Below are 16,501 nucleotides of genomic sequence, written 5' to 3'. Positions count from 1 at the left end.
GTAACAAAGAGATTTTTCTTGATAACTCTTCACACCACAAAAATAAAGTAAGTTCATCATGCTGATTAGGAGTAATTTCATCATCACAATACAAATTTGCAGCACTCATGGGGTTCGAATTATCATTGGAGGAACATTGAAAATTAAAATGACCCACTCTATGGCAAAGTTCACAAATAAAAGGATAGATGGCACAAACCTTTTTACCAAGATCATCTAGAGCCCTAAACCACTTTCTAGTTTTTTCATTAATATGATGGATACAATATTCATCTTCGATTTGATTAATTCCACAAGGTCTATGCATTCCACAAAAATTAACATGCTTATAAGAAACAGAAGTTTGGGCATGTTCATTGCAATCATTAATAACAGTTTCATCCTTCATGCAAGTGTCTTTAAAAGGTTCATGATACTTATCAAAATTCTTCCTAGGCAATTCAAAATGAGAGGCAAAAGCTTTATAAAGATTTGCAACAACTTGAGAGTCAAGACCATAAGTAGAACTCATATTTCGAATTTTATCGAGTATCCATAAAAGTTTCAATGCATTCATAATCATAATTTATACCCGACTCTTTACCTTTGTTGTTCTCCCATCCTTCGATATTCTCCCGAATCCGATCAAGAAGGTCCCTTTTAAACTCTTCTTCATTGCGTGTAAATGATCCAGAACAAGTAGTATCCATCAAGGTTTTATCTTGAAAAGAAAGTCTTGCATAGAAATTATCAATGATGATATTACCAGGAAGCTCATGAATGGGGCATTTGAGCATTAAAGACTTCAATCTCCCCCATGCTTGGGCAATACTCTCTCCATCATGAGGCCAGAAATTATATATGCGATTCCGGTCTTTGTGAATTTCACTTGGAGGATAGAATTTAGAGTAAAATAGAGGCACAATATCCTTCCAATCAAGAGAATCCCCATTCTTCAGCAATTTATACCAATGCGCCGCTTTACCAGACAGCGATATAGAGAATAGTTTCTTCCTAACTTCATCCATAGAGATACCTGCACACTTGAATAACCCGCATAATTCATGCAAAAACAAGTAAATGATCTCCGGGATGGACAGTTCCATCCCCTTCATAGCGGTTATCCATAACATGTTCAATAATTTTCATAGGTATTTTATACGGAATACTTTCAGCAGGTGGATTTAAAATATCGAAGCATCATTAGAGTTATCGCATATGGGAGATAAAGCATTATCGTAGCAAAATATTTCTTCCAAAGCCGAGGAGCAAAAAAGATTATTTTTATATAAACTAGCTTCCCCAAGCTTAGACTTTTCCATAGCATTAGCGAGTAATTGCATTCATACTAATAACATTGCTACTATCATGCAGATAAGGTTCCATAGGTTTTTTAATTTTCGCATCAAACAATTCATATCTTAACTCAGGAAATAGATTAAAAAGCTCATTATTGTTTTCCATTATGCCTAACTAGTGAAAAATAAAAACAAGAAACAAAAAGATGCAATTGCAGGATCTAAAGGAAATAGCTTCGAGCACTCACACACCGGCAACAAGACTAGGAGATAGCTTAGTAGTAGGAGGATGTGAATACCTTTTACCTTACCTCCCCGGCAACGGCGCCGTAAAATAGCTTGATGTCTACGCACGCTTCTATTCCTGTAGACGAGTGTTGGGCCTCCAAGAGCGAGAGGTTTGTAGAACAGCACCAAGTTTCCCTTAAGTGAATCACCCAAGGTTTATCGAACTCGGGGAGGAAGAGGTCAAAGATATCCCTCTCAAGAAACCACCGCAATCACGATACAAGAAGTCTCTTGTGTCCCCAACACACCTAATACACTTGTCAGATGTATAGGTGCACTAGTTTGGCGAAGAGATAGTGAAATACAAGTAATATGGATGGATATGAGTGGTAATAACAATCTGAATAAAATATGGCAGCAAGCAAACATGCAACAAAACAGTAAATAAACGGAGATTCGATGTTTGGAAGCAAGGCCTAGGGATCATACTTTCACTAGTGGACACTCTCAACATTGATCACATAATAAAACCACTCTACACTCTCTTGTTGGATGATGAACACCATTAATTGTGTAGGGCTACAAGAGCACCTCAATGCCGGAGTTAACAAGCTCCACAACATTCGATGTTCATATTTAAATAACCTTAGAGTGCATGATAGACCAACGCAATTATACCGAGTACTAACATAGCATGCACACCGTCACCGACAGGACTATGAAAGGGGGAATAGATTGCATCAATACCATCATAGTAATAGTTAACTTCATAATCTACAAGAGATCACAATCATAAACTACGCCAAGTACTACATGATGCACACACTGTCACCATTACATCATGGAGGAGGAATAGACTACTTTAATAACATCACTAGAGTAGCACATAGATGATATTCAACTAGATCACAAAGAGAGAGATGAACCACATAGCTACGGTAGAGCCCTCAGCCTCGGGGTAGAACTACTCCCTCCTCATCATGCGAGACATCGATGACGATGGAGATGGCGGTGGAGTCGATGGAGATGGCTCCGGGGGCAATTCCCCGTCCCGGCAGGGTACCGGAACAGAGACTTCTGTCCCCCCGAATTGGAGTTTCGCGATGGCGGCGGCGTCCCTGAAGTCTTTCTGGAGTTTCGTCAATCCGTGTCGAAGATTTAGGTCACGAGGCATCTTATAGGCGAAGAGGCGGAGTCGGAAGAGTCCCGAGGGGCCCACCCCATAGGGTGGGGTGACCACCCCTCTAGCCGCGCCGGCCTAGCGTGAGGAGGCCCTGGGCCTCCCCCTGGCTTGCCCTTCTGGCTCTGTGAGTCTTCGGGCGAAATAGAATTTATGTGATTTTTCTGGATTTTTCCGAGCACTTTGGTTTTTGGGCCTTTTCTGCAATAAACAGACATAATAAACAGAAACTGGCACTCTGGCATCTTGTTAATAGGTTAGTCCAATAAATGCCATAATATGATATAAAGTGCATATAAAACATATGAGTATTGTCCTAAAACTAGCATGGAACATAATAAATTATAGATATGTTTGAGACGTATCACGAGCAAGTGTGTTTCCAGGTGCAGCTGAATTAACAACTCCGTTGTTAAGGCTTACAAATATTCTTTGGCTCCCCTTGTGTCGAATCAATAAATTGGGTTTTACTTCCCTCGAAGACTGTTGCGATCCCCTATACTTGTGGGTCATCACAGGGCTCCGCCCCTGGGGCATGGATGATGAAGTGGTACCTCTCCTTGCATTCTCCCCTATTTATAGAGGCGCTGGAGGTCAGTTTCGCAAACCGACAGAGCCTGGGGCTGAGTATTCCCATGGGGCTTCACAAATGTTGTTCCGTTTGATGAAATAGACCCAACGAAGCCCGGTATGGGCGAACAGTATGGGTAGACCCGTCCGTACCGATGGTCGTTAAACTTGTAGATGCTTTCGTATTTTGCTCGCCATTTCTTCATCCAAAATCCGAGTGAGGTGTTCTTAGCTCGTTGGACTCGTATGGACGAGAGATACAACACCATAGCCTTATAACTCAAATAAGATGTTGGAAAGATATCACTTTTCCTACACCTTATATGGCTAAGTCTAGTGCCTGTAATTCTCCTACATTGTGCCCTCTTGGTCTCTTTTGATCCCTTTTTTCATTATCTCCAATAACACCTGAAAATACATCAAAGACAAGAGAAACATAATAAAATCCTACTAAAACTACTAAATGTGCAAAGATCATATGGAAATGAACAAGAACTCGTAAGTATGCAAAATAGGTACAGGTGTATCTAGCTGGAGCATGAAATGAGTGAAAATATGAGTAATAGTATACTTAAAAACCTCAGTAAAACAATGCTAAATTTCGAGATATCACACACGCCCTTGGGAATAAAGAACACAACGGATGAACACGAGGCACAACAAGCTCCCTTCCGTGGAAGTTTGTGTTTCCGGAGAAAAGGAAGAGATTTCCTGATAAAAGCCATGAGAGAAGAAAGGAAAGGGATGCAAACCGGTTCGCATTCTTAGAACAATCTTTGAGGGAGACGCAACAACAAATGAGGTCACAACAGGCCCAAATTAGCTAGCGATCTCAGGGGCAGCATGAAGATCATGCATTCGATGCTATCGACCCTCAACAATCTCATCACCGGAAAAGCAGCATGGCTTCCACGCAGCTCGACACAGGTGATGTTGGCTCCTCGCTACCCCGTGGATGATATCATAGAGAGCCATCCTTGTGAGCTGCATGTCAAAGTTGTGAACATAACCATGAAGGCGGCGGTCGGCTATATCTTATCTACAAAAACTTACCATTACCGTCCGGTTCCAGGTGGCTATGTTGTAGCTGGGGTGGATGAAGTGATGGCACGATTTGGGCCGGTGAAGCTTGACCACCCTGCAGGTGAAGATGGGGAACTGACTGAAATGGGAGAAGCCAATAGAAGCACTGTTCTATGGAAAAAGGAATACATTGTGCTTCCAGGTTCGAAGCCAAGGCCACCTCCAGCTCATTCTCCGCCGCCTCCGCAGTCTCCTCGCATGAGCAGACTACGTCACCTCCGCCATGTAGTCAGGCGACTTCGCTGACTCTACCGCCTAAGCAGACTCGGCAAAAGAGGAAGACAACCACGACAAGTACTACAACTCCAAAGAAGAGATCATTAGCCGCGAAGAAGGATCCTCCCTTGTTACCGTATGAGAGGACTGATGAGCAAAACGACAAAATCTCGAGGGCCGAGGTGAAGGCACATTTTGCACCGAAAAAGCCCCAGCCAAAGCTGTTTATACCACCTCATACAGTCAGGAACTTTGTCGAGACGCGAGCAAAGCCAACTGAGTTGGCAACATATTATGACCGCTCTCTTAGACAGTCCACGGGAGCAGATTTTAAGCAAAAGCATGGAAGTAGACCACTAAAAGGGAAAACAATTGCCCAGCTCGGAGAAAAGGAAAACCAATCGCTACCCCCTTGGTCGTGCACTCCTATGATGATCCGAAGACTGCAGAATTTGATTAATCGGACGGCAAGAGAACTTGGAGCATCCGTTCAGTACGATGGATACTTTCCCACAGCTGAACTCACATACAGGTACACATACGGGAAGCCTCTCGTCAAGCATGAACAGCTCCCGCTTCTACAAACTCAAATGCGAAAATTGAATCATTGGTACATGGAAGCCTGTAGGGACTCGAAGATCTTCCTCATAGTGGGAATTAAAGATGAGCATTACTTCAGTTATTCAATCAAGACGTCCTCAACAAAACTCTCATGACTTGCTAAACATTGAGTTTGAAGAACTATTTCAGTTATTCAATCAAGATGCCCTCGACAAAACTCTCATGACTTGCTACTATCTGTAAGTGATTTATTTCTGTTATTAAGTCTCTAGCTCAGCTCGTTCAGTGCACTAACCATTGTCCTCACTATATTGGTTTATACAATTTATATTATGCAGAATGAAGATGCTCGAATACAAAAGAGGTGGACTCTATGACATAGGGTTCATTGACCCAAACACCATCCATCAAGTTACGGTTCGAGATTTCCCCAAGGACATAGAGGATAACTTGCTAATGTTTTTACAGAAGCAAGAAATAAATCAGAAATATTCTTTCCTTACAACTTCGAGTGAGTGTTATTGTCTTATACACATTCGATTTCGCTTAATCGATGTTAAGTCTAACTAATCCGGCAAGTTATGCGTGTGCAACTTCCACTATATTTTCTTAATTGTTCATCTTGACAAAGGAGTAGTACTTGTCATGGACTCGAAACGTAAGCACCATCGGGAATGGACGAACCTGACTGCCCTGCTTCAGAGGCAATTTCAATCAATATTGCCATGTATCGGCATCTTGTGTTCTCATTTCCTAATAATAACTCAAACTCATTTTTTCTTTGTCGGCCTGGGCTTCGAAACGGTTCATCAAGACCGCCTCGGGTGAATGGAAACCGGAGCTTACATTTCAAGATCGCGCTATGAGTAGTACTATAGCAATGTTCGCGAATCTCTTTGATTTTTGTTTCAATACCATGCATTATCATGCTTGATTATTAGTTTCGAACTATTTTTTCGTAAAGTGTTTGAAGCAGGAACCTGGGAATAACTTATGTGGATACTATGTTTGCGAGTTCATTCGTGAGATGGCCTATCACCGGGAGGCGGAAAAAGCTATACATTCCCTTCATGCACGTGAACAATATTTCATAATCTTATTTTATTGCCATCAATTGTGTTGAGTTCCACTCATATATATTGATCTCCTTTTTAAAATTAGATGGAACACATGCGGGACACTCTCCTATCAACGAATCGCGTACAAGCAATATAAGAGGACTTGGTGGGATTCTTAGTTAGGGAGGTCATAGCTCCAACTGGAGCATACCATCGGGAGTTAATATTTGACATTAGGCATAAAAAATATAGATGGAAAAGTGGATCGACTTTATATTGTAAATATACATTACATGTACTTATTTCAAGACGATGTCTATATATTCATGACGATATTGTGGTTCCTTGAATGATGTATGCATGCAGATTTGAAAAAATAACATAAAACCCTGAAACTCTACCACGGTAGAGAAACGACCATTTTCTCTGCCGCGGTAGAGAAACGCTGCTCCACCCTAAACCTCTGCCACGGCAGAGAAATTACCATTTTCTCTGCCGCGGCAGACAACCTTTAGTCCCGGTACGTCTACGAACCAAGACTAAAACTCCTCCACCCCGAGCCCCTAGCCGCACCATATAGAGGGCCCTTTAGTCTCGGTTTATATTTCACTGGGACTAAAGATGGAGGCCTTTAGTCCCGATTGAGCATACCTGGTTGCTCAACTGGAACTAAAGGCCCTAATAAACCGGGACTAAAGGTCCGCTTTCCACCAGTGCTAATTCGTGTTTCGTCATTGCATTATGATGCCACTGAAATTAATAGTACTCCGTAATAGAGTTTCAAACATTTCTAAATTTCGTTGTGAATTTCAGACGAACCAACAAACAAAAATATTTGAATTCAAAGTATGAGGAGTAGATGGCAACTTGTGATCAGATTTTGCAATTTTGGATCGAGTTTAGAAACCATAAGCACCTACGACACGGATCTCACTCGCCATAGAAGGCGTCCTCAAAGTGCTGCTGGTACTGGGGCTCCAAAGCAAACAGCACGGCGATACCATCGTCCCTGTTGGCGCGCTGCATCACGTACGCGGTGCCGCTGCCGAACATCTGCGCCGGTGCGACGAACCGCGGCGCGCCCCAGCCGAAGTCGGCGTCGTAGACGGGCATCCCCAGCCAGCTCACCACCCACATGTCCGACTCCGGCATAAGCTGCCCTGGCGCCGCCTGCAGGCCGCCATCGCCGGATTCCAGCTCCAGGTAGTCGATCACCGACCGCACGTACGCGTCGTCAATGTCCTCCAGCCCCTTCCTAATCGAGTCGGCCAGGAACCCCAAGGGCTGAGCCAGGACGTCGCCGACCTTGACGGTGACGAGGTCGCGCAGGATGGCGTTGCCGCAGAACTGGCGCGGGAGCTGCGGGCGCAGCCGGTGCCGGACGTTGGCGGTCACTCGAAGCCTAGTGTCGGAGTCCGGCGCAAGCCCGCGAGCGACGCACATGGAACGCCAGAGGTGCCCGGCGATGGCACCATAGGTGGAGACTCCTGGCGCGCACTGCGACTTGAGGTCCGCGAGGAGCTTTGGAGAGACCGAGTAGAGGCGTGTCTCGAAGTGGCGCGGGTGGCCGGTGAGGTATGCCGGAGAATATACCGGATGGTCCAAGTCGACGTGCGGTGGAGACCGCCGGCCAAGGAGCGTGCGGTCGTGGAAGGGCGGCGATGGACATGCCTCGGACACGCTGAGGCCACGCGCCAGACCTGTCCATGTCTGGATGAAATGCGCCGCCCCTATGCCGTCCATTGTCCCGTGGTGGATTCCCGTGCCCAGCACCACTCCGCCGCACTTGAGGAACGTCACCTGTCAGCCAGAGGACCCAACAATACACAGGTTAATATTCCCTCCATCCCAAAGCTTAAGGCTTATATTATTTATAAAAAGTTAAACTATACCAAATTTAACTATGTTTTTACCAAAAATTATTAACATCTAAAATATTTAATCAATATAATTATATAGATAATAAAATATTTTTTTAAATAGTATCATATTTGTTGATATTCGGTTTGACTTTTCAAACAAAATATAAGCCTTAAGCTTTGGAATTGAGGTAGTACTATTAAGTTATGCATCCGTCGATCAGTATTGCAGTTTCCAAAAACCACTTGCACTTGGGAACGTCACCTGTCAAACCCATGTAAGAAAAATGCACACACTAAACCACTAATGTATGTTACTTCACTACTTCACATAAATAACTCTATAAGTAGTCTCACAAAAACCATTTGCAGGTAGAGTAGTATATAAATGTCGAGAATCCACACGTCACGGTAGAGTATATGCCATTGCAAACATCAAGCATACATATACTTATGAAAAAAGATCTAGAATCCAAGCCATTTAGTCCATCCAACCCATGTAACTATTTGTTTTTTGTTAAGCTCACTTTCATTGACGTACCTATTTTTCTAAAGGGAGGATGACACACCTATCATCGTCTTAGCTCACACTTTTGACAATTTGGGGTTAATCATGACAACTATTTGTGGAGCAGATTGGCCTCACTGGCACGCGGAGCAGCAAGGGCTCGGACAGTCGGCCTGCCAGTGATGGCTCCTCTCACCTGCGGTGGCTTCCCTCGCTGGCGGCGGCTCCTCTCACTGGAGGCCGAGCCCAACCCTTCTAGGGACCTTATTGCTTTTTAGTTTTCTGTTTAGGGACCTGATTATTTTTCTGTTTTGTCTTCATGGACCTGATTGGTTTTTATTTTGTATGGCATGGCTCAGATCATACATGACAGCAAGCGTGATCTCAACTGAGCTCAACTCAGCTCATACAACCTATCAAATACAATTGAGTAAAACACACTTGTATGTGGTGGGTATAGTTGGATGCAGCTTGTATGAGGTTAGATAGCTCACCCAAGCTATCAATTTATCAATACAATCTGTAACTACCAAAAAGATTCTTAAGAAACACCATCCAATTTTATATAAGAAGAAAAAAATCCAAGAGAAAGGAAAAGTTGTTTATGAGCAACTTGATAGCTAGGCAACCACACTTGTCTGAGTTTCTCTTCCTCTTATTTCTCAAACTATACAACATTTGTATTTGAAACTTTGCAGGTCACTTTAATAGTACAACTAGAATGTGAAAAAATAGTTTGGATTTTTTTGCAATTTAAATTGTGAATTATTTAAGTTCAGATTTTTTAATATATATATTTAATGTCATAAAAATCCAGAACTTTTATTCCAATATTCTATTTCAAACATTATAATTAATTGCAAAATTTCAAATTTAAAGATTGTGGTGTGAGAGAAAAAAAAAGTTATTTTAGATAAAGAAATGGTTAACACGTACCTTGATGCACCTATGAAAAGAACAAATAGGGGTGTGCGTAAGTGTTTCTGCTAAAAAAATCCTTGTTTTGCCTTGAAAATATTGTATTTGGCTTTCATTTTGCCATTGCAAATTGAAGTTTACATATGAAATCAGTTGACCAATACCCATGGATAGGTCTAGGGGATTCCATGGTGCCACGGTGCCCCCAGCAAAAATGCAAAATAGATTACGTGATATGTCATTTACTATATCAACACAACTCATGCCTGCTTTGAGAAAATTCACTTTGGTTCATAGGAGTATATGAATCCGTTGTGTGAAAATACATTTTGAAGCGTTAAAATATTCTAAAATAAAATTTTGCATGTACATCTAGAAACTTTATGTTTGTACACAAGTTTCCAGAATTTTTTTCTGTGTCTCCTGTAAAACTGACAAATTTTGATGCTACAACACAATTACGTACAGAATTTTTTTTTTGTCTTTTTTGTACATGCCACATAAAATATTGTTTTTTCACGAAAACTTGTGTATAAACATATTTTTCACGAAAACTTGTGTATAAACATAAAATGTCACGATGTACACCATAAATTTTATGTTATAATTTTTTAATATTTTTACAATTATTTTTACTTTTTTACATATTAGGTGCAAATACTCCTATGAGCCAAAACTCCTCCTCTCCCCTGCTTTGGGACTATATTCTTTGAGACAACCCCCTCTCTCCCAAATTAGGATGCATATTGGTTTTAATCAAAGTTAAACTTTTTAAACTATGATTGCATGTATGAAAAATTGTAGCAACGCCTACAACATTACCTCAATGTTATTAGAATCATCATGAAATACATTTTCATATATACATTTGGTATAATAAAAGTTAATGTATTTTCATATATAGTTGGACCAATTTTATAAAATTTAACTTTGACTAAACCTACTATGCATCCTAAATTAGGAAGGAGGGAGTATGACGATACTGGGACCGTAGTATACTATTTGTACTATACAATGTTCACTGGGTTTGAACTGTTGTGTTGTATTTATAATGTTCATATAAATGTAAAGTGTGGCACTACCGGTCCACCACTGCCACATTAGAAGCGTAATATAAATGTAGCACTGTATTTAGTAGTAGGATAGTATAACAAGGACATGCCACATTTGATTATTTGTGCGGGCCATCCAATATCGGTTTCTATCCTTATGTTTATAATGGATTTCATACCTAACCTATCTTAACTTGCTTGAAAAAAGAAAGGGTTGATGTTGTTGTTCTATTCAAAGATAATCTTACATTATCATGGAACACAAGTCATTCGGCTCAACAAGTAGTTTGCATGAGTTGTAGGGACTTCCTCTACCGTATTCCTTTTTTAAAAAAAAAGTAGTTTGCATGACTTTACTAGATTTGAAGAATATTAATTCCAACGTAAAAAAGGTGAAAATTTTTGCACCTCTCCATTCTAAGAGGTTACAAAGGGCGAGAAGTAGTTAGTGCATGTACTATGGGGTGACATCAGCTTTCCATTAGACTAGCCACGTAGGATTTTTGCATAGTTGGAGGAAAGAGGAATAAGAAAAAAAAAGTTACCTTCGCTAGCTAAGAGATCATCTCTTACGGAGTAGAAAATAAGAGAAGGCATTTTATGCGTTGTATGATATGTCTTCTCTTAGAAAAGTAATTTCTTACTAAAAATTAATTATTTATCATTAATTACTAGGAATGACAATAGGAGATAATGCATTATATCACTTATCTCTATGACTTTATCTAGACGACGTGAAATGACAAAAAAAAAGTCGCCTTTTCTAACATCGTACGCGGCGTGAGATGGAGCTGATGGAGTCATGCATGTATCACCTGAAACATGGCCAGAAGGCAGGGGTCACCAGCCGGCGCAAACGGAACGAGCATGCGCCTGAGCTCCGGCGACGGTTCGTAGTTTCCAAAGAGGTCCTCGCCGGCGCAGTCGGCCCCTGCGACGACGAAGAGCGCACCCTCGCCATTGCAGTTGACCTGCAGCCGCCCGCCATCGTCCACGCCGAGCCGCCCAGCCAGCGGGTAGAAGAGCACTAGCGCCCTCGCCAGCGCCGTTCTCAGCCGATGCGGCGAGAAGAAGTCCTCGCCGCCGCCCGGCATCGGCGCCGGGTAGTAGTAGACCAGCGGCGTGTGCGACCTGGGCGCGGCGAGGTCGAGGTTGGAGAGCCACAGCCCGAACCGCGGCGTCTTCTCGCTGGGCGCCACGAGCGTCGACTCCAGCACGTCTACCTTCATTGGCATCTCCATATCAGTGCTTGAGAATTTGTGCGCGCGGGCGTGCTCCTGGTCCTGCAGTCGACTGGAGCAGTTGAGCTGCGAGGACACATCATACCAACGGCAATATACGTATATATAGCTGAAATAGTACAATGAAATCACGCTCTACACACGTGATAGCAATCTCAAACCAACAAAAAAAAAGGGTGGGGACAAAATGGGCACGTCATCATCAAATTATGCGCCGATCAAAATTTACATCGTCTGATACAGTGAATAAACCTACATGAAACAATCACCCCAAAACGGCGATCAAATGGGTCTAAGGTGGGCTCACGGATAGAAAATGTACATGTCTTGGTCCGGTCTGCCAAGCCATTGCTTCCAGTGGGGCCACGGCGATTTGCACAAAAAATAATCCATTTGCAAAAGAAATACACAAAATAACCTTCCAGTCAAACTATTTCACTTCACTAACCCTTTTGTGTGGCGTTCACACGAGCGGCGCCACACTTCACTGTGTGGCGCGCATGCGATGGACGCCACACATCTTGCCTGCGTGGCGTGCATGTGCGTGCGTGGCCTACAACTGCTAACCTGGAAGCATGTGGCGGCCATGACAAAGACGCCACACTACTCTTTATAAATAAATTTTGTCTAGAGTTGACAGAACATAGTGCATTTCTTTCACAAAAGGGTTATTTTTGTGCAAATCGCCTGGGGCGACCCACTTAGTCCGTCGCTGGTCACTTTAGCATGTTGGCCACATATAACAAACCAATTGAATTCAAATAAAAATAATCAAAAAGAATGCAAAATTTTGAAAATATTTCATTCATTCGAACATAATTTACATAGAAAATAAAAAATATTAGCACCGCCGTTTCCAGCATCGTCAGCTTCTTCGTTGTCGCTGGCGAAGTTGACGACGACTGAGGTGTCGAGGGCCCCTGCTGCGCCCACGCAGGGTACATCTGCGGCATTTGCCGAGTCGGCGGGGGCAGGTACCGCGGAGGAGGCGGCACCATTGGTCATTACGTGCAACAGTGGTGGTGGCGTGGCAGAAAGGTCGCTCCACCACCATGGCCGTGAGCCGGACGACCTCGACCAGCCTGGTCCACATCCAGTTGGTCTCGACCTCTGCCTTCGACTTCTCATCATAGTTTTCTTCCTCTTCCTCATCCTCGTCGCTGGCCATGGCAGTGAGGATGTCATAGTCCCTGCCGGGCTGGAAGACTCGGATGTCCCTGATCATCTGCCGCACCTCGTGCTCCCACGCCAGAAAGGCGCGCCATAAGTCAGCCCACATGTACGCTTGGTCGTACCGCAGTGCCTGCGGGAGCCGCTGGATGCGGCTTCACATATCTTCTTTTAGTGGCGGCCTATCCGTCGGCACTTGTGGCACCCGCACCCTAGCTTTGTTGAAAGGTGGGTTGAAAGATAGGGTTTTGCAAGTTGGAATTGAGGGATTGAAGCCTCCATTAGTGCAAAAAACTTGAAATAGTTTCACCCTTGCTTCCTATACACCTGACGATTCAATTAGCTTTTCACCAAAAAGAAATCGTGAGAAAAAAATGGTGACGAAAACACACACACCCATAAGTGGATGTACAATTGCACTCAATTAGTTTGGTCTAATGTATTAGATAAATTATAATTAATGAATGAAGATTAGATTAGAAGTTCCTCCTATTGTAGTCGAGCACTTCCAATAATAAAAAATACTACTACTCTCTCCGTTTCAGTTTATATCTTTAGATCGTCAATTTCAACAACTTAACATAAGATATATTTTGCCAAAAACATACCATTAGAAACTTTTATTTTTATGGCTGACATAGCAATGCATGACCAAGCTTTTCATCGCGTCATTGCCATTTCGATTGCGTTGGCCAGCCCAGAATGCAAGCCTTCAGCGTGTCCATGTGCGCCGGGTCGACGGCCACGGAGACCTGCACCTCGCCGTCCCGGCGGCCGCCGACGAGCATCATCTCGCCGTCGTGGTTCATGGACACCATCTCCACGCGCGCGGGCGACCCAAACCCGAAGTCCGTCGCCTCGTAGGCCCGGTACCGCGGGCTCGCCGCCACGTTCGCCACCCGCGAGAACGGCAGCCTCCTCACCGCGTCGAACCCCGCCTCGTCCGTGCCCGCCAGCGGCGCCGCCGCCATCTCCGCCACCGCCGCCTGCACCGCGCGCGCCGCGTGGAGGATCCCGGCCTCGCCGGCGATGTCCGCAGCGTCGGCGCACCGGGCCACGCACGGCCTCACGCAGTTGCCGAGGTAGGCGTCGCTGACGGGCGGATCAAGGCGGGCCCGCAGGTCGGCGTGGAACATCAGGTACGTGTCCTCCTTGGCACCGAGCCCCTTGCACCGGACGAACGCGCTCCACACCAGCGCAGCCAGCGCCACGAACGTCGACACCGGCTTCGGCTTGGGCGCGGAGGACGACGCCGCGAGGTCGTCGATGCGCCGCCGCAGCGACCGTATGTCGTCCGTGCTGAGGTAGAAGGTCCGGCGAGCCAGCCGGAACCGCTGGCTCGTGTCGCGCACCCCCTTGCTCACCTGCCAGCAAATATTCAGCAAGCTAGCTAGAAAACGAAGCTACAAATCGTACAAGTTGCCTGCATGCTACGAAGCTTCGTAGTTTGTACAAGCTGCTTGCATGAGTACTACTTACCAGAGGGAGATTGGGCGCGACAATCTTGAGCAAGACGCGAGCGAGCTCCTCGCCGCCGCGGGGGTGGGACACGGCCTCGCGGCCGAAGTGCGGCGGGCCGAGCGCCTCGGTGACCGGAGAGCCCGCGCGGGAGGCGGACGCCCAGGCCTCGATGAACCGCCACGCGCCGCGGCCGTCGGCGACGGCGTGGTGCATGGACATGCCGACCGCCAGGCCGGCACCCAGGCGGGTGGCCTGCACGGACAGCAAGGGCGCCGGGAGCGCCCCGGTCTGGAGCTCAGGCACGAGGCTCACGAACGCAGCCATGTCGTGCGCCTCGTCGCTGGCGAGCCGGCGCACGTCCATGCCGGCGGCGTCGGCCTCGACGAAGGCGACCCCGGCGTCGGAGCCGGACCAGTCGACGACGAGGTCGCCGGTATCCGCCACGTGCTCGAGCGTCCCGGCCAGAGGAAGGTAGTGCGCGAGCGTGTCCGCGAGCGCGGCCTTGATCCGGGAAACTATGGCCGGGAACCCATCATCGTTGTCGTCAAGGTGGTACAGGAACACCTGCTGCACCGGCGGCAGCCCGACCCACGGCGTGTCGAAGAAGGACAGCTTCACGCGTCCCCCCTGCTGCCGTGACGGCGCGATGCGAGATACGGCGAGCACCCGCACGACCACGTCGGAGCCGGCCTCGCCGCCCATCGTTGCGGTGTCTGGTGGAGGTGGAGATCTGAGGAGTGACGATGGCCGCTGAGGGCTGTTTATAATTGCTCCGAGTAGACCGGCGTGACTGATAAACTAGACCATGAAAGACGCGCCTTGCCGCGCCCGTCATAATTACATAAAAATGAAGGGACCCGTCTAGCGGGCGGCCGCGTCCCAGTTGGTGTATTTGAGCGGGCGTATAAAAAAGAAAGCATGATAGCTTTGTCAGTGTGAACGCTCAGTGATTGTAGCACATGCACTGCAATGACATCATGCACATTAATTTTCCTTTTCATATATTCAAAATCATATAACTTTTGCACCGGATGTCGAAATTAGGATCCGCTTTCACTTTTGAATTTCTTGCGGCGAGCTCTTCAAAACTAGATCTCATTTCTATGTATTTTGATAAAGTTTTTTCTAGAGCAACTTCTACGTGCGACAAAGCAATTATAATACGAGATGATGCAACTTTAGTGCGGGGCGAAGCAACTTTGCTGCATGGCGTAAATCTACATTCACAACGAAAATTGCATCACTGGACGCCAAAGTTGCTCAGCCATCTATCAAAATTTATTCGGTGGGCACCAAAGTTTCTTCGTTGGACGCCAAAATTGGGTTGTCACAAACCAAATTTGCTTTGTCGAGTACCAAAGTTGCTCTGCAGGATATTAATTTGCCCGGTCGGGCGCCAAAGTTGCTCTGCAGGATTCGAAAACTACGTCGCCGGGTACCAATGTTGCTCTGCAGAGGAATTAAGTTGCTTCGTCACACATTAAAATTGCTCCGATGGATACCAAAATTATTGTCGGGCACCAAAGTTGTGCCTTCGTGTACCAAAAAGTGTACATCTTCGTTGCACATCAAAGTTGCTTTGTCGTACACGAAAGTTGTTTTGCTGCACAATAAAGTTGCTCGTCGCGTATCAAAGTTGCTTGTTAAAAAAATTCATCGAAACATATGAAAATGTGGTCTAGTTTCGAAGCTCTCGTCGTGAAGATTTTAGAAGTGAAAACGAATTGTAATTTCTCCACACGATTTAAGAGTTACAGTTTTTTAAAAACGACACCTAATATCAGCTAGCCTACCTATTTTGTGATAGCCGGACGCAGCAACAGGTTGTCGCCTAGTGCGTGTGCCCAAGACGTCCGTCTGGCACGCGCCCGCTCCTAAGATTTCAGGAAAATGAAGACATATAATGTACATGATATACAAATGTGAAAGGAATGGTTAAAATATGTAGGGAAGTTAAGATACTACAAATATTGTGAAAAATAAAGGTTTGAAGTGTAGGTTCTCATATAGGTGCCCCAATGGCTTGCTTCATTCTACATTACTCATAAGGTATGGAAACAAGCTATTCACATATCCCAGTCCAGGAAATAAATCTCCAAACTAACTTCTCACGTAAATG

General features: G+C 45.2%; 2 protein-coding genes across 2 annotated transcripts; both read right to left on the bottom strand.

Annotated features, from left to right (window-relative positions):
* Positions 1 to 7,103: 7,103 nt before the first annotated feature.
* Positions 7,104 to 11,745, bottom strand: LOC124705690 (putrescine hydroxycinnamoyltransferase 1-like). The gene is made up of 2 exons (XM_047237390.1): positions 11,326 to 11,745; positions 7,104 to 7,973 (listed from the first exon to the last, which is right to left on the bottom strand). Exons 1-2 carry the CDS (start codon positions 11,743 to 11,745, stop codon positions 7,104 to 7,106), a joined length of 1,290 nt encoding a protein of 429 aa, XP_047093346.1.
* Positions 11,746 to 12,552: 807 nt separating this feature from the next.
* LOC124646901 (malonyl-CoA:anthocyanidin 5-O-glucoside-6''-O-malonyltransferase-like) lies at positions 12,553 to 15,084 on the bottom strand. Its single transcript, XM_047186943.1, has 3 exons — positions 14,386 to 15,084; positions 13,621 to 14,276; positions 12,553 to 12,742 (listed from the first exon to the last, which is right to left on the bottom strand). Exons 1-3 carry the CDS (start codon positions 15,082 to 15,084, stop codon positions 12,553 to 12,555), a joined length of 1,545 nt encoding a protein of 514 aa, XP_047042899.1.
* Positions 15,085 to 16,501: the final 1,417 nt, after the last annotated feature.

The sequence above is a fragment of the Lolium rigidum genome, chromosome 4 (assembly GCF_022539505.1).
Source record: "Lolium rigidum isolate FL_2022 chromosome 4, APGP_CSIRO_Lrig_0.1, whole genome shotgun sequence".
Taxonomy (NCBI): domain Eukaryota; kingdom Viridiplantae; phylum Streptophyta; class Magnoliopsida; order Poales; family Poaceae; genus Lolium; species Lolium rigidum.
The sequence above is the reverse complement of the archived record's forward strand: the minus strand, read 5'-3'. Positions and strand labels throughout refer to the sequence as shown.

Coding starts and splice junctions, on each gene's coding strand:
- LOC124705690 (XM_047237390.1), bottom strand. CDS start 11,745: ATGCCAATGAAGGTAGACGTGCTGGAGTCGACGCTCGTGGCGCCCAGC. Junction 7,974..11,325: donor GCCTTCTGGCCATGTTTCAG/GTGATACATGCA, acceptor TCTGGCTGACAG/GTGACGTTCCTCAAGTGCGG.
- LOC124646901 (XM_047186943.1), bottom strand. CDS start 15,084: ATGGGCGGCGAGGCCGGCTCCGACGTGGTCGTGCGGGTGCTCGCCGTA. Junction 14,277..14,385: donor CTCTGGTAAGTAGTACTCAT/GCAAGCAGCTTG, acceptor CAGGTGAGCAAG/GGGGTGCGCGACACGAGCCA. Junction 12,743..13,620: donor ACGCTGAAGGCTTGCATTCT/GGGCTGGCCAAC, acceptor GACCAATGGTGC/CGCCTCCTCCGCGGTACCTG.